At 59.4% G+C, this 21,450-nt stretch overlaps 1 protein-coding gene across 1 annotated transcript; it reads right to left on the minus strand.

The window, feature by feature from the left end:
• Positions 1-13,436: 13,436 nt before the first annotated feature.
• LOC142823812 (ZFP36 zinc finger CCCH-type) lies at positions 13,437-18,315 on the minus strand. The gene is made up of 2 exons (XM_075915317.2): positions 18,156-18,315; positions 13,437-16,772 (listed from the first exon to the last, which is right to left on the minus strand). Exons 1-2 carry the CDS (start codon positions 18,189-18,191, stop codon positions 15,777-15,779), a joined length of 1,032 nt encoding a protein of 343 aa, XP_075771432.1. The 5' UTR covers positions 18,192-18,315; the 3' UTR covers positions 13,437-15,776.
• Between the last annotated feature and the right edge of the window lie 3,135 nt (positions 18,316-21,450).

Below are 21,450 nucleotides of genomic sequence, written 5' to 3' on the forward strand. Positions count from 1 at the left end.
GGGGAGAAAATCCTTCCTGACCCGATGTGGTTGAAGCCCTGACTCTATCAGCATACACATCAGCAGAAAACAATGAATTACAGAAACCCTGGATCTTATGCACTCAGCAGTCTGGGCAGCAAGCAAAGTGAGGCAAGAGGAAAGGATTTTAAAGCCTCGTTCTTTTCCACCTGCCCCAGTTTGAGAGGTTTGGATGAGTCAGACCTTGGCGTTCCGGTCTGCAAGGCATGAGAAGTGATTGCAGCCCATGCAGCCATACCTGAGCAAGCTTTGATCTAACTAGACTGCTTGACTGGCAGTCAGGACTCCTGGTACCACCCTAGCAGTAGGAGGGAGTGGTGTCTAGTGGTTAGAGCAGGGGGGCCTGGCAGCTAGGACTCCTGGGCTCTTGCCCCAGCTCTGGGAGGGTGGTGACTGGTGTTGGAAATCAGGTCTCCTGATGTCTCACTAGCTCAAAGCCAGGTGGGGTAGCATTGCCCCCCTCCCACCTGCACCCCCAGCAGCTGCTCGTGGACCCAGGCTCTGGGGTGGGCAGAGCTAGGCTGTGGCTCTGCCTCCATATGCTGCCCCGGCTTCCCTGCTGCTGTTACTTGTGCCCGCTTTGCTCCAGCGCCAAAGGGGAGCCCTTCCAGAGGGGCGTGGGGGCTGCAGGGCTTGGCCTGTCCACTCGCCGCTGGATGAGAGACAGGGACCCCAGACAGGAAAGGCTCCCCTGTCCTGTCCCTTGCCTCCCTGCGCCAGCCAGTACCCTGCCCTGGGGCCTGATCAGAGCTGGCGCCCGCCCCATGTCCTGTTGCCTGCCCTGTGAGCTGCCAGCACCCCCGACTGCCCGTGGGGGGCCTTGTGACCTCCCATGGGATGTCCCCAGCAGCAGAGCACGGGGCAGTGGCAGGGGACGGTGCTGTTCGCCCGTTTCCCCGATATTTGACGCGGGTTTACGAAGGCTGGTTGAGATGGCGATCGGGTGTCACTGAGCAACGGGCCCCAGTTACCAGGCAACAGGAACCTGTAGCCTGGGAGACCAGCAGAGCCCTCTGCAGCTGGCTGAGCTCGGGGACTGGTTCAGCGACTTCCCTGCCTCAGCCTCTGGGCCCTGCCTTGTCTTGCCCCTGCTCCCTGTGAGTGCAGGATACGGCCAGGAAAGGGTTAACTCTGGGGACAGGGGGTGTTTCTATCCCAGGTTCTAGTCCCAGCTCTGGGAGGGGAGTGAGGCCTAGCGGTTAGAGCAGGGAGCCAGGCCTCCTGCGCTCTAGTCCCAGCTCTGGGAGGGGAGCGAGGCTTAGCGGTTAGAGCAGGGAGCCAGGCCTCCTGCGCTCTAGTCCCAGCTCTGGGAGGGGAGCGAGGCCTAGCGGTTAGAGCAGGGAGCCAGGCCTCCTGCGCTCTAGTCCCAGCTCTGGGAGGGGAGCGAGGCCTAGCGGTTAGAGCAGGGAGCCAGGCCTCCTGCGCTCTAGTCCCAGCTCTGGGAGGGGAGCGAGGCCTAGCGGTTAGAGCAGGGAGCCAGGCCTCCTGCGCTCTAGTCCCAGCTCTGGGAGGGGAGCGAGGCCTAGCGGTTAGAGCAGGGAGCCAGGCCTCCTGCGCTCTAGTCCCAGCTCTGGGAGGGGAGCGAGGCCTAGCGGTTAGAGCAGGGAGCCAGGCCTCCTGCGCTCTAGTCCCAGCTCTGGGAGGGGAGCGAGGCCTAGCGGTTAGAGCAGGGAGCCAGGCCTCCTGCGCTCTAGCCCCAGCTCTGGGAGGGGAGCGAGGCCTAGCGGTTAGAGCAGGGAGCCAGGCCTCCTGCGCTCTAGCCCCAGCTCTGGGAGGGGAGTGAGGCTTAGCGGTTAGAGCAGGGAGCCAGGCCTCCTGCGCTCTAGTCCCAGCTCTGGGAGGGGAGCGAGGCCTAGCGGTTAGAGCAGGGAGCCAGGCCTCCTGCGCTCTAGTCCCAGCTCTGGGAGGGGAGTGAGGCCTAGCGGTTAGAGCAGGGAGCCAGGCCTCCTGCGCTCTAGCCCCAGCTCTGGGAGGGGAGCGAGGCCTAGCGGTTAGAGCAGGGAGCCAGGCCTCCTGCGCTCTAGTCCCAGCTCTGGGAGGGGAGCGAGGCCTAGCGGTTAGAGCAGGGAGCCAGGCCTCCTGCGCTCTAGCCCCAGCTCTGGGAGGGGAATGGGACTGGAAGCCAGGGCATCCCTTCTCTGTGCCCCACTTTCCACCTCCTGTGGACGGGTGCATTCCCAAGCCCCAGCCAGTGGCTCCACCCTGTTCAGCTGAGGGCTGGTGGCCAGTGCCTGGACTCCATGCCAGCTCAGGCCTGTGTGGGGAGACAGAGGCCAGGCGGGGTCGACCGCTCCCCGCAGGGCTGCTGCCGACGGTGGCGTCAGCGCCCCAGCTGCTTGCCTGCCCAAAGAGCTGAGTCCTGCGCCACTCCAGCTGCCCTTGACTCCTGGCCGCATTCCACAGGCGCGTGGCCGTGACGCAAGAGTGGGGAGGCTGTTCCCTGCCAGGGGCTTGGTGCCAGCAACCGGCAGGGGTGGCCGCCACTTTTGGATAACAACCCCCCGCTCCCTGCGGCCTCCTGACTTCCTGCCTGGCCTGTTCCCCCTTCTCCTGCCTGCCGTTCGCCACACCCTGCCCCCTGGGCCTCGCCCTGGCGCGATCCAACAGGAAGTGCCATTCAGGGGTGCTCCTGTCGGCATTCAGGGTGAGGTCCCCGCTGGGCTTGGATGGAGGGAGCGGGGTGGGTGGCTCCAACGGGAGGGGTCTCTCTGCCTTCAGAATCGCTCCTGACCCAGCTCCTTGGTGCGCGCTTGGCGTCCAGCCACTTCCAGAGCTGTTTGTTCGAGTCTCGTGCTCGGTGCACAGTGCCCTATAAGTGGAATACTGAGTTCTCCTTCACTTCCTGTCCTAAACTTGTCTGCCACATTGCGGGGCAGCCACTAACCCGCTGCTGCGTTCCACCCCAGAGCTGGCTGCATTTCAGCCCTGAAGTTATTCCCAGGGCTGCGCAGGCCACACGGCATTTTAACAAGCCCCCACTCCAAAGGGGTTGGGCTTTTTAACCAAATCGTGGGGCTGTACCTCAGTGTCTTTCATTAGTTAGTGTCCTTTTGTAACTCCAGGACATGCAGAGACAAATTCCTTGCTTGGTTGGAACCAGCAGAGAACTTGACCCACTTCTTTTTTTTTAATTAAACGTGGTGGAATTTAGCTGCTGGAACTCACTGCCACAGGATACCAAGTGAGGCTCAGACTTCAGCAGAGTGTAGCAGCTGTATGGCGAATTCGCATCTCCACAGGTAACTACAGACCAGGGAAGAATTTCTACAGCCCATGACCTTCAGAACCTGGGCCAACGTACAACTTAGCTGGTGATCCATGCAGCTCATTGGACTTTGGCACCAGGTCATGTTCCCTTCGTTGCTGCAGCCTTTATCGAGCTCAGAACCCCTGTCGCAGTGGCGGCTCCCATGCTCCCGCTCCAGCAAGACAAAGGGAGGAGAAACTGAGGCAGAGAATAAATGGCTTGCCTGCAGGTCAGGCAGCGCACCAGGCGCCCTGACTTGTTACGGCTCTGGGTGCGAGGGCAGGCTGGCTCTGTGGCTGGGGCGGGGAGGCACCCCGCTGGCTGTGAGCTGTGGAGCGCCCCCTCCTCGCCCCCGCCCAGCCACTCTGCTGGTGTCAGTTCCTCAAATTGCCTTATATGGCTGGCCAGCCGGAGTTGCGCAGGAGGGCGGGCAGAGGAGCCGGAATGGGGAATGTGTGTGGATGGGAGGGAAATCCTGCTCAGCCGTCCCAGTGGGCCAGGGGTGGGGGAGCCTGCAGTTGCGTCACATCGCGGGGGATGGGTTTATTTGGGACAGGGGCTCCACTGCAGGTTCGGGGCAGAAAGACACAATTTGTTGTGACCCCCCCCTCCCCATCCTAGACCTCCACCCTTGTGCAGAACAGCACTGAGCCCCCACCAGCCATGCTTGTGCAATCCAGTGGGGGGAGGCTTATCACCTTGTGTGGGCTGTAGAGCCCCCCCCCAACACCCCCGTGTGGCTGTATGGCCCCTGTGTCCTCCAACTTCCCCTTGCATAGTGCCTGCACAGCACCGCCCCAGTGCTTGCCGAATTCCCCCACACACTGTGGTTGCATCCCCCCCCCCCACAGACCCCCTCCAACTTCCTCTATGCACCATCTCCACAGCCACCCCAGTGCCCCCAGCCTTGACCACATGGCGCTTGCGTCGCAACACCCTCTCCCCCCCCCCCCCCCCCCCGCACACACAGAGTCTTGTGAGTTTCCTACCTGGGACGTCACTCGCTCAGCTGCAGTAGAAAAACCACCGGTCAGAGCCACAGACAGACAACGTGAGGCGCTGGGCTAGGGAGGGGGAGCACCACAGGGAGGGGATTTCTGATGGGGTTGTGACAGCCCCCAGCCTGCCCTGGAGGACTGGGGGGGGGGGGCAGCATTTTCAGTGCGAGCTAACACGTGGGTATTGATACATTACAAGCCTAGAGGGGCTCACTGTGACCCTCTCCTCTGACCCTCCTCCCTGACAACACAAGCCGGAGAGGATGTGGGGAAGGCCAGGACTTGACCAGGGTTCAGAAAAGAGCTGGATAGGTTCATGGAGGTTAGGTCCATCCATGGCTGGGTAGGAATGGTGTCCCGAGCTTCTTTCTCTGGAGGGGGGTGACGGGAGGGATCGGGTGAGGATGCCCTGTTGCGTTCCCTCCCTCTGGGGTACCTGGCATTGGCCCCTGTCAGGGCTGGATGGGCCGTCGGTCTGACCCCCTCTGGCCGTTCTCTTCGGAAAGCGGCCCCCCACTAATGCCGGGGCAGATCTGTTAGGAAAAACCAACCACTTGATTTAACAGTCGCCAGGCGTGGAGCCTCTGCTCTCAGCCACTTGTTCCAGTGGGTAATTCCGCTCCGCACTCAGACTGACACCTGTTTCCACTCTGACACTGTCCCAGTGTCAGCTCAGGTTAGACTCGGTCTGCTCCATTCCCCCCGAGTTCTTTCTCCAGTTCTTGGAAGCCAACGGGGATCGGGCGTGGGGGTCCGAAGCCAGGCACTCAGCTGGGGCTCCCAATGGCTTGTACCTGGCTGAGAGGCTGCCTTCTCCCCAGCCTCCCAGACCAGCCTCCCAGACCAGCCGCAGCCAAAACTTGCAGCCTGTCATCTGGCTCAGACTGAGACCCTTGGCGCCTCAGTTTCCCACCTGGCCAATGGGAACCCACTCCAAATTCGGAGGCACCAGATAAGAGTGTTGTGGGGGCTGTGGAAGTAACGAGGAGGGGGGAGGTCAGCGACTGTGGCCTGTTTACTCCTCGCCTCGGGCAACCCTCCTTGAGGCTATTACCCTGTGTGCAGCAGGGACACTCGGCACCATGCTGAGCCCCGCTGGACTCGTCTCACCCAATGGGCCTGGGTCGAGTTTGAACCGGCAACCAAGCGGTGTCCCATGGAGACGGGAGAGGGTGCTGAACAACTTCCAGAAGCACACAGGCTGAGGCAGGGTAGGACTGGCGGGGGGAGGGGCAGTTTAAAGGCCCCCAGCTGTGAAGTAGGGTCCCTAACAGACAGGCTGGCTTGGGACAAGAGCCCTGAGACAGAGAAGGTCCCTTCCTGCCCCCCACTCCCACCCCACTGGCCTGGCTGGTCTCTAGCAGGCCCAGAGTCATTCTCCCAGGCCCAGCCATCTCTGGGTGCCCCCCGCCCCAGGCCCAGCCAGTCCCTGCATTTCCTCTCCCTCGCCAGGCCCTGACTGGTGCTGTGGTTTCCCACCTCAGCCCATCCTCTAGCAAGGAGCAGTGCCGTGGGCTGGCTGCCCCACCAGCCTCCTTCCCTTGCCAAGGCAACGGAACCGCCCTCCCCCCCAACAAGCCTGGCTCCCCAGAGGCAAACGGAAGCCCCCCCCCCCCGCCCTCGCCGGCCGTAGCCGGGCCCCCACAGTTGCACCACTGCAGGAACTGACTGTGCGGAGCTGCTGCAAAGAGCAAGGGACCACTTCCCCTTTCCATGACGCCGGGGAGGCCGCCGGGGGGGCCAGCAGATGTCTCTGCACCGGGCACTTCCACGCGGTCACGTCACTTTCTCTGCTTGGAAAGAGTCAGCAGGTGGTAAACACGAGACCCACAGGCCTCCGGGTGCCCGGGTTCCATTGCTGAAGCTAGGGGGAGGGAGCAGGGGCTAGTGGTTAGAACGGGGTGGGGGAGCCAGAACTCAGTGGTTTCTGTCCCTGGGTCTAGCAGGGGAGCAGAGGTTAGTGGTGAAAGTCGGGTGGGAACCAGCACTCCTGGGTTCAGTCGCTAGCTCTGGGAGGAGAGCAGGGGCTAGTGACTAGAACATGAGGTCTGGGAGCCAGGACTTGGTGGGTTTTTTCCATGCTCTCGGAGGGCAGTGGGGGCTAGGAACAAGGGGTCGAGAGCCAAGACTCCTGGGTTCTGTTCCCAGCTTTGGGAGGAGAGTGGGAGGTAGTGGTTAGAGCAGTGGGGCTGAGAGCCAGGATTCCTGGGTTCTGTTCCCAGCTCTGGGAGGGGGTGTTCAGTGGATATAACAGAGTGATGGGAGTGGGCGAGGCAGACACCCATCAGTCACCGGCACAGGTCGACCGGAGCAGCACAAACTGCCACGCCTCCTCTCCAGGCCCCATCCCTTGTCAGGCAGGCAGAGAGAAAAGCCCTCAGCCTGCAAGCTGAGAAAGGGGCCGAACTGTCCTGAGAGAGGGGACCAGGGCAGGAGGAGAAGCCCTGTCTCGGCCAGCCTGCCTAGAGGGGGCGCAGGGATGGGCCAGAGCGGGCAGGACTTTGATCGTGGCTCAGCTGTGCTAACTGCACAGGTGTTCTTGACAGCTACAGGCAGTGCTTTGGCTGATACAATAGTCACGTTAATACTTGCTCTGTGAAATACAAATTACTTATCTGAAGCAAGGCAGAGGCCAAGGACATGGGGGGGGGGGATTGATCCCCAGCTGGAAGGAAGCAAGAACACAGGGGGGGCCAGGGTCAGCCTCTGGAGTGAGGGAGGGGCTGGGGGTAAGCACAGCAGGGCTGGGTAGGGGGCAAGCAGGATTCCCCACACACTGGTCCTATCCAGTTGCCTCCTCCAGCAGTAGCTTCCTGCCCTCGGGCTGGGAGTCAGCGTGAGGGTGGGGGTGGGAGAAGGCAAACTGCACTTTATTCCTTTTCGTTTCCGGCCAGCGCTGCTAACTCGACCAGGCACTGCCAGGTCCCTTTGCTAATGGAGTTTACGACTGAAACCTGGATACCTGGCAACAGCCAGAAAAGCTGGCCTGAGGGGGGAGGGAAGAGAAGTGGACCATCATTTTCAAAGTGTGTGTGTGGGGGCGGGAAGCAAGTGGGGGGGGGAGGTCTGCTGTGCTGCCCAGGTAAATGGGAACCCGTGGGATCAGCTGACAGTGTCCCCAGCCCATACTAGTCAGCACAGGGATCCCCGGTCACAGCACGTTGCCTAGGTGGGTCCCCCAAAATCAGTGGGGAGGAATAGTTCAGGTTTGAGCATTGGCCTGCTAAACCCAGGGTTGTGAGTTCAATCCTTGCGGAGACCATTTAGGGATTTGGGGCAAACATTTGTCAGGGATGGTTCTTGGTCCTGCTGAGAAGGCAAGGACTGGACTCAATGACCTTTCAAGGTCCCTTCCAGTTCTAAGAGATAGGCAATCTCCATTAATTTAGTGCTTCCCCAGCCTCCCGGTCTAGCACCTGGTACCAACAACGGGCAAGTGGCTCTGGGCCTCAGCACCCCACCCCCCACTGCAGAGCTGGTGGCAGCAGGGACCACCCACCCACCCATCAGCACAGGCTACCTGCTTCCTCTCCAGGCCCCCTCCCTTGTCAAGCAGGCTGCCTGAGCTGGAGGGCCAAACTGACCTGAGAGAGGGGATCAGGGTGGGAGGAGAAGCCCTGACTCAGCCAGCCTGCCTAGAGGGGGCACAGGGATGGGCCAGAGAGAAGAACCGGTGCTGCAGCTGGGTCTGGCCATGCGTGGGCCCAGCCCCATTGCACCTTCGGAGTCATGATTATGAGGGTTAGCCAGCAGCCTGGGGACTGGGGACTAAGGGGTTAACTACACCTAGCCAGGTGGAGTGGCCAATAGGAATGTAGGTTGGACTTTCAAACTAGGACAAAGGAATTTGGTTTTGGTTTTTTTCCTCTTTTGTCTCTGTGTGGGTTCCTCTGCAGCTAGAGAGAGAGGCAGACAGGCATGCCTCTCTCCCCAAGAAACAGTCGCTAGCTCTGGGAGGAGCGCAGGGGATAAAATAAAGCACAGCACGGCCTGGGGAACATTCAACAGGGGTCACTAAAGCAGCAACAGCAAGTTCACCCCCAAGACTGTTATGGTCCCAAGCACCTGACAAGTGTCCAGGTGACAAGTCAGTTTCTAAAAGGGATCCTCAAACCTGCTGCTGGGTCCCAAATGGGCCAGGTCCTCTAGTCCCCACGGCCGGTCTGTTCTGGTGCAGTTTGCCCAACTCAGCAAGTGTTAGCCAGGCAGGGAAATGGCCAATTTCAAGCGCTGAATCGCAATTTGCAAAGAGCTGGCAAGCTGCTGGGATAAAAAGAGGAATTGGGCCACACAATGCAGGAGACAAAAATGAACCACAGACACAGGCGAGAAAGGGAACCTCGCACAGATGCCTCTGAGGGGAGAGGAACCCGCAGAGACAGGGCGCTGCCATGTTAGGCAGAAACGCCACTGCATCTTAGTACAATATCCCCCAGCAAAAATGGGTGAAAGTCAAAACTTCCCCTCCCTGCAGCGTGAGCGAGGAGAGGGCAGGCAGGGACTTCTAGAGACAAACCCAGCAACTGCTGAACAGACCAGCGACCAGTGCCTGCCAGCTCCTGCCCACGCCGGTGTCAGGGCAGGGTGTAGCCAGTGGTAACTATTTAAAAATATGGTTGAATATTCCCCTGATCTGGTGTGAAAGGCCCAGGGGAGGTTCCGGCCACACTAGCCAGTGCCTTGAAAGGAGAATCCAGGCAGCAGGAGATCCTATTTCTCTGCAGGCTGCCTTGCATAGGGGTGGCATCTCCTGGCATTCCAAATTAATCTTCCGTTACAGATTAGGTCCTGTAGTACAATCTCCAGGAACATGTCCCACCAAAACCGGTGACCCCATCTGGCACTCAAGAGAACAGACAGATGGCTTCTGAGCAGTCCAAACAAAGAGCAGACAGCTTCCCGGAGTGGGAACTGGGAGGTTAATCTATAGGCCGCTCCCAATGTTCTGGTCCAATAAAGGAATATTGGAGGAGAACCCTGGCCCGATTCCCCAAAGCATCTAACAGCTGCAAAGGACAATGATGCCCGCGGTCAAAGGCCTTCTGGCCCTCTGAGACAAGCCCCCCCTCCAGATTATCACTTAAGACATCCCATATGAAAAACAAATGATCAGACAGGCAGCAGCTAGCCGTGCAATGTCGTGGATCGAGGCATGTCAGGCATTTGACAAAGGCGCTGGATAAAATCTTACCCTCAAGGCAGAGGAATGCTCTAGTGCTCTAACCACTAGACCTTGCTCCCCTCCCAGAGCATGCCAGGAGTTACAGAGATTCCCCTTTTTGTATGGCAGGGAAACAGACGGCAGCCCTTTCAGACACGCTGCTATGGCAAGATAAGATGCCTGTAGGGTTGCCAGGTGTCCAGTATTGGCCTGGACAGTCTGGTATTTGTGGCCTCTGTCCAGTAAAAAAAAACAGAAAATACCGGACATTTTACATGTCCGGTATTTTCTGTTTTTCTCGGACGGAAGGAGCATGGGGATTTAAAGGCGCAGTGTCCCTTTTTTTGGCACTGTTGAGTTTTTTTTTTTTTGCTCAACAAGTTTGGTCCCCCGTTTTTGTTTTTTTTGTTCAACAACTTTGGTCCTTTTTTTTTCTTCCCCCGCCCCCCACCATGTTCGGTATTTTTTGTGAAAGTATCTGATAACCCTAGATGCCCGAGGCTTGTAGAATTCAGGGCCTGGGGCTTGGTCTGCAGAAAGCTGGATCAGAACACTCCTGGCATGCCAGCGGGGCACCTAAGCATCCCTGGTCCTCGCCAGTGAGACAGGGTAACCCCAAGCACCGCACCCCCATTGCCAGCTTATCCCAGCTGCACGGACAGGGCTGAAAAAGGGAACAGCTGCTTCCCTAGATCTCAGCTGCTTCCCTAGATCTCAGCAGGGTCACCCAGCAGCCAGCAGCGGAAAAACACCTGCAGACGGCCTGTAGGCTTTGTCTCCAACCCAGAAACCCTCGTAGGAGCCTCGGTTTCATGCAGCAACACAGTAAACTGGGCTGGGCCTCCTTGTGTCTTCTCTTCCAGGCAGCTCTTCTGGGGCTACGACACCTCCCCAATGGCGTGGGGGGGGGGGGTCTGCACTGGGCTTCACACATCAGGGTCACCACAAAGGCCTAAGAGCTCTCGTTCCAGGGCCTGAGGGCCGTATGGATATGCAGCTGGCCAAACTGTGGCTCTGGACTTTGCCGCTATCCCCCCGCTGACTCAGGGACTCCTATGGGGGCCTGTGCGGCTCCCGCCACCCCCAAATACAGCAAATGCCTGGCTGAAATTCATGCCCTGTAACAGCTGGGTATTATGGCTCCAGCCGGGGACACACAGACACATTCACATGATGCCTTCGTGGTATAAAAGTGAGCCAGCCTTGTTGCTAAGACCTAGCTGGGAAGCTGAGAAGCCGCACCTGCCTGATCTGGCTCACCCTGCCGTTCGCCCCCCGCCTCTCAACCTCCAGGACACGCCTCCGTCCCAGCCCAAATGATGGGGGGCCCATCAGAGGGTTCCTGTGCGGGGCTGCTCGCTGGACAACAGCAGCCCACAGGCAGCAAAGAGGATAGAAGCTGGAAACCCGGTCTTCTGTTCGCCTCAACACTGTAGCCCTGCCTCCTGATCTTGGGGTCCCACATACTCAGTGGAGGCCCCCAAGCCAGAAGTGCATGAGCGGGAACCCACAAACGGCCAGGGGCACCCCACAACTAACATTTCCTGTTTTCAACGGGAGCAGCCACCATGTCATCTGCCCCATCTATGCCTGCAGGATTATTCGAAACCACCTCAACCCGGTGCCATAGCCTGCCTCCCAGCACAGGTCTTGCAACCCACGGGAGTCCTCTTACCTGCAGAAACCACCTTCCCATAGTGGGCAAAATCAGCCGCTAGCTCTCATTGGAGGAAATCACTGTCAGCCACAGAGTCCCTCCCCCGCCAGCTGACTTCCAAACCGCTCCTGGGCCAGGAAACCTTCCTGAAGATTTGTTCACCCAAGAGGAAGATTTTTAGTAGCACTCAGCAACTCCCCAGCAATCGGCAGGCCCGCCCCCAGCAATCCAGCTGCAGTGACCCCATGGAGACCCCCCCCCAGAAAAAGAGGCACCAACACCACAAAGCAAATCACACCAAACCCAGCAGAACCGAACCCCAAATCCCAGCCCCTTCCCCCCCCCCAGCCTCCGAAGCTCCTGCAGTCCTTAGCAAGAGTGAGATCTCTGCGGTCAGCCTGCAGCCACAAACCCAGCCCCTCCTCCCCAAATGTCAGAAGTAGGAGCCCCAGCCTGGCTGCCCAGCCCAAGTCTCCCCCCTAGGATAGCCAGCTGTGTGAGGGTCAGGCACAATACGCCTTTGAACGGTGCTGGGGCCTCTCTGTGCTCCCTTTACACCACTTGTTTCCCATCAATATGCAGGTGAGCAGCCCATCGCGGGGAGGTAAAGCAGATGAGCCAGCGTTCCCCGGGCTCTCAGCATGGCCTTGGCCCATCAAACACCGGCCAGAGCAGATGAGATTCAGCAACCGCCCCGTGGGATGAAACTGACAGGGAGGGACTCGGCTGCCTGGTGCCACAGTGGTTGGGGCCCCACCTTGGATGGATTTTGATGGAGGCCCAACCACTCAGAGCTTCTCCCTGGCGCTGGCAGCTGAGTTTCCAAAGCTGGCTTGTTTACTGGAAGCATTGGGCGGGGGCAACTCAACTGGCTGGTTCCTCCAGTCTGGGCGGGGACAGGCCTTGCGCAAAGAGCCTTGATATGTCCTTGGCAGGGACGGGCCGCACCCCGCCCGCGTCAGCCATGACGAGAGCAGCCGGTCTGAGCTCAGCCAGCGGGGTGGGAAGGGAAGGCACCTGGCCTGCGAACGTGTTGCTGCTCACGGCTGCAACCCAGACGTGATCAAGCTTCACCTGAGCAGGGGGGGGGGGGGGGAGCAGGATTGCAGCAGGCAGTACCTGTTCTAGCTTTACCCTAGGCAGCCCAGAGCAGCAACCCGATGGCTTGAGGGAAAACCTGTCCAGGCCCTGCGTTAATTACTCAGCACCTTCAGTGCTGTAGGGCAGTGGCCCCCACTGTGGTGCCTGTGGGTGCCATGGCGCCTGGCGGGGCATTTATGTGCACCCGCCACATGATCTGGGCCCCCCACAAGCGTGCAGCACGGGCATGACCCTTGCCCCGGGCGCGTGGCGTATGGGCAGCGCCAGCCCCAGACTCCTGCCAGCCCCAAAAGATTGGGGACCACTGCTCTAGGACCTCAGGCAGCTACACTGAAGCTCTCACAGCAGGTCAAACCATGACAGCAGTCCAAGCGGAGAGGAATGCAGAGATGCCCTTCCCCAAGCCAGGCATGCTAGACAGTCTGGTGGTGCAGTTCAATCCCACTACTGCCACCTGTAAAATAGGAGCTGTACTTTCCTTGCCCCCACAGGCAGCTGGGAAGATTAACTCCCTCAGTTTGCCAGACTGGAGCAAAACAATGGGGCTACAGGGCAGGTAACTTACCAGCTCTGGCTGCTTCAGACACAGGTGGTCACGAGTCCCCCCTGCACCTATAGAAAAATACCTTCTCCCAAAGCTTAGTTATGAAATGTTCACCCCTAGCCTTGCATCCTAAAGGAGTTGGTACCAACCACAGTTCCTCAAAGGAATCTGGGCACTTAATGTTATGGAGCCATGCTTCTGTTCCCCTCTGGCAGTTTGGACAGTATGCTCTTTGGGGGGCAGAGACCATCTTCCACTCAGCCTCTGCACAGTTCCATGCTCAATGTAAGTTAGGCCTACGGAGACTTCCCCCTCCCCTCCCCCCAAGTTCTTAAAATCCCACCAGCTTTGAGGTGGGGGGGAGGGGGAGGAGACAGAAAAAAAGGACAGGAGGCCCATGAAGACATGAGGATGTGCCATAATAGAATTTCAGCCTCTGTGTCTGGGAACTCACAGTAGGAGTTGCAAAGAACATCAGGGTCTGGTGTGACACACACACACACACACACACACACACACACACACACACACACACACACACACACACACACACACACACACACACACACACACACACACACACACACACACACACACACACACACACTTTCTACCATCTTTCTTTTAAATCCTCAAGATTCAGCAATAAAAACACCACAATGATGATTAAAAAAAAAAAAAGCATTTGTCACTGATAAACATCGTGCTTCTTGGTTACATCAGGCTGGGTTTCTTTTTTAATTAATTTTAATAACATGGAAAATATATATTATTTCAGCATATTACAAAAAAGATAAATACAATATAAAATTCTGTCGAATAAATAAGATTTGTATAAATAATTTTGGTTTCTGTTCTCTCATCGCCACCACAGTAAACAGCTTGTTTGGTTTTGCTTTCAACAGCAACAGAGTTAAAAAGCAGGGAATTGTTAGCACGCAAGCGGAACATGAAAAATCTCCACCGGGCCTGAGCTGGAAAGAAAGGGCCAAGAGGGCAGCCAGGAGATCCCAGCAGCATACCAATGTTGCTGAAATATTTAGTGCAGGTCCCAAAAGCCCAAGCTGCAGGTGTCATGTGACCAGACCCATAGCTTGCCTTTAAGAAAAAGTATGTTTTTAGCCTGGGGGATTGGGGGGGGGGGGGGGGAAACGGAGGCAAAGGGGAACCCTGAAGGTGGTTCTAAAGAGCTGCAGCCTCTTTAAGACTTTGGGGAGGGGTCCGGAGTTTGACCACATGCCGGCAAGCAAGAGGGGAGCACTCTGCAGGCTCACTTTGTGCAAGAGGTAGGCAACGCAAACTCGGCATCCCCTCCCCCCACCGCCGCGGAGTCGGTCCCTGGCACAGGCAGACCAGCACACTGTGACTTTAGAGACCGACCCGACCCGCCCATACAGCCAGGCGAGTCTGAGTGAGCTTCACATGGGGAAGTGGCACAGAAGCCCCGCCCTCCCGACCCGCGTGGATACTGGGGGAGAGCCACACCTAGACTGCAAACTGCCAGCTCTCAGTGCTGCCTTACTCCCCACTTCCGGGCTGGTGGTCCGATTGGTATCCCTTTAAGGCCTCAGACCTTTCCTGCTCTAAGTAATTCCCCTTCCCCCCTTTTGCAACAGAGCTATCACCCCCTCGCTAAAATAAATACTCCACATATGCCACAGCCTTACGTACTGCACTAACTCGGTCGGCTGTCTTGGGGACTAGTGCATTCCCCTCCCCCAACTTAAAGAGCTGTTTCATACAAGCCAAGTCCAGCAGTTTTCACAGGCCCCAGGATGACGGCAGACTGCGTAAGATTCCCAAAGGGATCTGCACCACCAGTCAATCGGAGGGGTCCGGAAGCCAGGGTTACTCTGTCCCAGCCTGGGGGAAGTTCTCCAGTAACACATACAACGCCCCTTGCTTGTTAAACGTTACAGTCGGGGTGGGCTGTTACTGGAGTATCTTTGTGATGCAGAAGCTAGGTTGTATATGTGGCTACTTAGCATCCAGGCTTCCCACTGCACAAGGCTACAGCTCTATACGTTTACTCCATTATTTCAAAGATACTGGAGGATGCTTTGGCTGTTGGGCTGGAACACTACCCCCACTGCTCACCCTGCTCAGCTCCTCCCGAAAGGGGATTAAAAAAGAGGATGGATCTGAGCTAAGAAAACAATCACCAGATCAGGGAGCCCTTTCTGAAATATTCACAGCATGAAATCAGGGCTCCCCATAAAGGTGGGGGAGCAAAGCAGCACCATGAGAGCCAAATGTTCCCCCCCAGAAACCCCATTTGCTGAGGCAGTCCTCCCCCAAATCTGCTACATACAGCACATACAAGGGCACCCCCCACCCCGCTTGCCCCAGAGTCAGTCTGTTTGAGGATGCACACTGGCCCCGAGGGGCTCCCCTTCACCCTCCGTACTGAAGGCAAGTCCAGAGGAAAGACTGAAGTGGGGGAGGCATGGGGAGCAGCAGGTGAGCACTCCCGACGGATTTTGGGGAAGGCACTTCGGCAGCATCAGCTGGCACTTGTAGGACAATCAGTGGGAGGAAGGCAGGCAGGATGACGGTCTGTAGACGGAAGGGGCACGTGGCCAGGGCATTTAGGGCCCCTCCCCAGGCACAAGCAGAGCCATCAGTGCTAATGCTCGGCAGCAGAGACAAGTTCCTTTAAGCATGGCTACAGCCAGCCAGGCAGGGAGCTAGCCTTGCCTGGCAGGCATCTGGGTGCTTGTCCTACCCCCACTGTGGGGAGCTCATGTCCCACACTGGGGGAGGCCACCCCAACCCCCTTCCACCACCTGCAGACAGGAGTAGCTCATGCCAACATGTGGCTGGACAGTTGTGCCCAATGGGCACCCACTCCCCTAATATCTGGGCCAGCAGCCAGAGGGGTTGGGTTGTCCAGAAGGTGTCTTGGAGGCAAGCCCAGAGGGTCACCCAGGAGCAGATCGCAAACTTGCCCCATCAATGCATCTAATAACGCCCCCAGTCTCTTGTCCTGCCCCCCCCTCCTGGGCCTTTATCCGATTCCGCCCTCCCCTGCTGGGCAGCAGGGCCACTCACTCCGACACGGAGATGCGGTTGAAGATGGGCAGACGGTGGGCACTATTCCGGGTCCCAGCAGTGGGCAGCAGCTCGAAGACAGGCGATTCGGAGCCGCTCAGGCTACCCGAGCTGCTGTAGCAATCCTGGTCGGAGAGCGAGTTGGACGAGGGGGTCCTGGGGAGGCTGGAGGCAATCAGCGTCCCCGGGGCGGCAGAAAAATAGTCCCGGGAACTCTCGAAGATGCTCTGCCTGGTGCTGCCCCCACAGCGGCAGGTGCAGCACCCTCCAGAGTGGGAGGTGGCCACGGTTTCTCCCAGAGTGGCCATGCGAAACACGGGCTCCGAGCTGAGATGGGTGAGCGAGGATGCAAGGAGCTCGCTGGCGGGAGGCGGGGAGATGGACGGAGCCCGGGTGAAAGAGGCCGGGTCGGGGATGCTGGGCGGCGGGGAGCCCTGGCGGGCTGTGGGCACCCCGGTATAGCTCAGACTCTGTCGCAGAATCTGCGGGGAGGCGGACAGCCCTCGCTCTTCCGGGTAGTGGACAAAGTGGCAGCGGGAGCCGTAGGGGCACTCGCCGTTGAGGTAGAATTTGTGACACAGCTCGGTCTTGTACTTGGGGTGGCGGCTCAGGCTCCGCAGCTCCGCAGCCCCATGGGCAAACTGGCACTTGGCCCCGTAGCGGCAGCGGCCCGTCTCGCTGAAGGTCCGGCACAACTCCGTCTTGTAGCGGGACGAGAGGGCGGGGGCCGGCGGGGGCTGCAGTGGGGGGAAGCCGGGGGGCGGGGGTGGGAGGGCTTTGCCCTCGATCATGCTGAGGGAGCGGTCGGTGCGGAAGGGCGGGCGCGGGGCTGCTGGCTCAGGCAGGGAGAGCAATTGCTCGGTGCTGGGGCTCCAGAGGGTGCGCAGGGGCCAGATGTGGGTGTCGCTGCCCCCCAGGTGCTCCGAGCTGGCAGAATGGCGGCGCTGAAAGGACTCATCCCGCTCCTCACCCAGATTCAGGTTGCGGAGGTTCTGTGGGGCAGAAGGAGAGGAAAAAGGAGGCATTAATGCCCAGCTCAGATACCCCAATCCTGGAGGCTAGGGACACACGGCTCTGCCATGCCCTCCACCCCCCCCCCCACAGGACACAGACACCCATGGGGCTGGGTGAGAGGCCCCTGGGCACGGCCCTGTGGCCTACATCGAACTGAGCACCTGGCTCTGCTCAGTGCCAGGCCCCCTCCCAGGAGGCCAAGCTCTGTGGTGACTCAGCCCCTGAATGGCACCGTGCCAGGGTTATTTATAAGCATCCAGGCCTGGCCACAACTAGGCCTTTTATACTGGCAGGCCCCCCCCCCCGCCCCAAGCAAGGGGCCTTCTGCCAGCCTAGTATAAGGGGCCAGCCCCCAGGAGACTAGTGCTGGGGCACTGGGAGCAGAGAGTGAGGGGGGGGGGGAGAAATACAGAACTGGTGGAGGCAGACTCCCAGCCTCTGTGTATGCACCATCCCGGGGAAACCGCCCTCTCTCCCTGACTCTTTCCACTCCCCCCACGGCTTCCCCACTGCCCCCCCCACTCCAAGGGGGGGGGGGCGCACCACTGATCCAGAGAGGAGCCCTGTTCAAACACCGCCCCCACGCACAGCCTGCTAGATGCACCCCTCCCCCACTTTCCACTGCTTCCCGTAGTTGCCAAATCCCCCCCCCCCCCGCGCCCCTCCCCAGCCCCTCCGTCTGCCATGGGGGCGGGGAGGAACACCATTCTAGGTCACTGTAACCCCTCCCTAGCCGCTGGGAAAGTCTCGGCCCCCCCCAACAGGGGCGAGGGGCACCTTCCCTGGAGCCCCACCCCAGCAAGGCGCAGGGGTCGCTCCCGGTGCGAGGAGCTGGGGACGGGCATGGAGTTCACACGGCCACACCCCGCTTCACTACGCTTCGTTTACCGAAAGCGGAGTAGTGGGGAAGCGGCGGGTGAGTCGCACAAACATCGGGGGGGGGGGGGACGGGACAAGTTCTGATTCCGCCCCGGGGGTGGCTCGCGAGGGTCCTTCGGTCCCCGAGCCAGCCGCCAGCCAAGCGGCGTCACTTCGGGAGGAGCTGGCATTAGAAACAAGGGACCGCGCCAGCGGGCGGGCCGGGCGCTGCTCCGGATCAGAGTCCCTCGCCTCCCGCCCGCGCGAAAACTCGCCCGTGGAGACGCAAATCGCGCCGAATTAGCAGCTCCGGAGTAGAGCCGGTTTGGCAGCTGCCTGGGCCTTTTCCCAGGGGAGGGATAAGGGGGGAAAGGAGTTTCTTTTAGAGGAGGGGGCTGCTTCCTAGCCCCCCCCCCCGATTTTGGGCAATCGGGTCGCCCAGCCCGCGAGCAATTGGGGGCAGCGCAGCGCTGCCAAGTCCCGCCCGGTCCGCAGCCGCTTACCTCGTACAAGGCTTTTACATCCATGATCGAGCTCATCGCGATGCTGAAGAGGCGGCGGGACGACGGGCGGGCGGCGGCTCCTTCTTGCCTTCCTTCCCCGGGTGGGAGTCCGCGAATACCCCCCAGGGCTCAGCCGAGCTTTGTGGCAGGCGGGCGGGCTGCAGGGCCTTATATAAGGCGGCCGCGGACCCGCCTCCCATGACTTCATCTCGTTACAATGGGAAGCGAGAAACCCGCCCCTCCGGGGGCCCGGGGCCCCGCGCCCGGCGTGGGAAAAGACCAACCCGGGCGCTCGGGGGCGGGCGAAGCCGGGGGAGAAAAGGGGGGGGGGTGGAGTGAATTGCTGGGGGGGGGGAAGGGAGTGAACTGCTGGGGGGGGGGGGGCTAGGAACGGGCCTGGGAGGCCACCGTCCTGATACTGGGGGGCTTTGTCTCTGCTCCCCCCCCCCCAACAAGCTGCTACCCGCTCACCCTGGGAACGGGGGTCGGCCCTGCTGGGAATCCCCCCCCCCCCCCGGCTGAAGGGGGCTGCGTCTTTTCTGCGGGGGCACCAACTTTGGGGGGGTTCTGAGGCCGGGAAACAAACTTTTCCGCAGTTTCCATTCCTCCCAGCAGAGGCCGCTCTGTCCGCGGCCCAGGCCGCCACCCCCTCCTGCAGGCTCCAGGGCCGGGGGGGCCGCAGGGCGAGCGCCCGGGAGCGGGCGGACTCGCTCCTGCAGCCCTGCCGCCCAGCCCAGGCAGCGGGGCACCGCGCGCCCAGCCGCTGGCGCACACGGCAGCGAGGCCTCTGGGCTGCTCTAATGCGTGTCCGGGCCCTGCACAATGCGAGCGGCGAGTCCTGTCCCCGGCCAGCCAGAATGGGCTGGCGACGCTCCCTGTCCTGTGGCACAACTCTCTGCCATGGGCCCTGGGGGGCAGAGAACAGCCACAGCGCAGGGCGCTCCAGGCATGGCCCCGATCTGCTCCCTATGGGCCCTGGGGGGCAGAGAACAGCCACAGCGCAGGGTGCTCCAGCCATGGCCCTGATCTGCACCCTATGGGCCCTCGGGGGCAGAGAACAGCCACATCACAGGGCGCTCCAGGCATGGCCCCGATCTGCGCCCTATGGGCCCTGGGGGGCAGAGAACAGCCACAGTGCAGGGCGCTCCAGGCATGGCCCCGATCTGCGCCCTATGGGCCCTGGGGGGCGGAGAACAGCCACATCGCAGGGCGCTCCAGGCATGGCCCCGATCTGCGCCCTATGGGCCCTGGGGGGCAGAGAACAGCCACAGTGCAGGGCGCTCCAGGCATGGCCCCGATCTGCGCCCTATGGGCCCTGGGGGGCAGAGAACAGCCCCAGCGCAGGGTGCTCCAGGCATGGCCCCGATCTGCACCCTATGGGCCCCGGGGGGCGGAGAACAGCCACAGCGCAGGGCGCTCCAGCCATGGCCCTGATCTGTGCCCTATGGGTCCTGGAGGGCAGAGAACAGCCACAGCGCAGAGTGCTCCAGGCATGGCCCGGATCTGCCCCCTATGGGCCCTGGGGGGCAGAGAACAGCCACAGCGCAGGGCGCTCCAGCCATGGCCCAGATCTGCGCCCTATGGGCCCTGGGGGGCGGAGAACAGCCACAGTGCAGGGTGCTCCAGCCATGGCCCTGATCTGCCCCCTATGGGCCCTGGGGGGCAGAGAACAGCCACAGTGCAGGGTGCTCCAGCCATGGCCCTGATCTGCCCCCTATGGGCCCTGGGGGGCGGAGAACAGCCACAGCGCAGGGCGCTCCAGCCATGGCCCTGATCTGCCCCCTATGGGCCCTGGGAGGCGGAGAACAGCCACATCACAGGGCGCTCCAGCCATGGCCCTAATCTGCCCCCTATGGGCCCTGGGGGGCAGAGAACAGCCACAGCGCAGGGCGCTCCAGCCATGGCCCTGATCTGCCCCCTATGGGCCCTGGGGGGCGGAGAACAGCCACAGCGCAGGGCGCTTCAGCAATGGCCCTGATCTGTGCCCTATGGGTCCTGGGGGGGCGGAGAACAGCCAGAGCACCATGGGGACTAGGAGAAGGTGGGAATTTTCCCCAGGTCTCCAACACCGATGTCCCTATGTTGAATCCACCTTTCGGCCCTCAGTTTGCTAGCCAAGGACTGTTTCCAGCGCCCATGAAGCAGGTGGTTTCCGGAAGCAGCGAATTCGGCTCCGGGTTCCCCTTTCTTGCAGCAAGGTGCATGGTCAACATTACCGCTTTTGGAAACAAACAAACGAGCAAGTGGGGAAGTCCCTCCCTCCCTGTCACGGGTGGTGGGTATAAGAGTCAAGGGAAGACATGGCTTTCCCTGGGTCTTAGTGTCCACTGTCTAGGGTTGATCTTTCTTGCAGGCTTCCACATCTGGCTGCTGCCTGGGGAATCTTCAAATTTAAAAGTGAAAAACCTTTCAGCTTACCGGACTTATGAGCAGAACATTTATATTGTTGAAGAGCCGTTCAAATGGCAGTGGAACCATTTAACAGGCAGTTGTGCATTACAAGTCCAAGATACGTTCCAAAAAACTTGGATTTATAGTGAAACAAAGCGGGGAATTTTTTTCCCCGTGGCTGACTTCCATTTAAGCAAATTGGAGGAAAGTGTTTCGCATGACTTGTAGCAGGGAATGAGAGGACTTATAGCGCATCAGTTCCTTCAATCGTCAACGACTTCAGTGTGGAACGGATGTATACTAGGGTGACATAGTGGGGATGCCCTGTATTGTAATATTTACTCAGACCATGTTAGTCTATAAGACCTTAGTTTAAAATTTGCTTTAAAATATTTCATTAGTGTATTTCTGATGATTATAAAAGTCACATCTCTAAAAAGTCCTTGCATAGATATTTTGGGATGAAATCGGAATATTCATCTTTAGCCTTACATTCGTTGATCATTAGACATGTAAATTTTTAAATACACCATTCAAAAGACCACCCTTATCTAAAATACACATTTTAGTTTTAATTACTATAGTACAAAAAGCTTGCTTCTAAAGTCTCCCTTCTTTTCTGTCCACCCCTGTAAATTGACATGGGCATTTGATGGCCTTGTCTACGCTGGCATGTTTTGTCACCAAAATCTGCCATTTGGCGACAAAACAGTGAGCGCATTTACACTACAATGCAACTTTTGTCAGTAAGAACACCCAGTTTTGGCAACACAAAGCTGCCACCCCCAGGAGAGACTTTTGTCTTTTCCCTCCCTTTATTGTCAGCGAAGACCCAGCGTGGCCTCTGCTGTTTGTTTTGTGGAGAGAACTGGTTTCTGCCAGGAGCCCACAGTGCCTGCCGTGA

Source organism: Pelodiscus sinensis, chromosome 18 (assembly GCF_052426305.1).
Source record: "Pelodiscus sinensis isolate ZL-2025 chromosome 18, ASM5242630v1, whole genome shotgun sequence".
NCBI classification, from domain to species: domain Eukaryota; kingdom Metazoa; phylum Chordata; order Testudines; family Trionychidae; genus Pelodiscus; species Pelodiscus sinensis.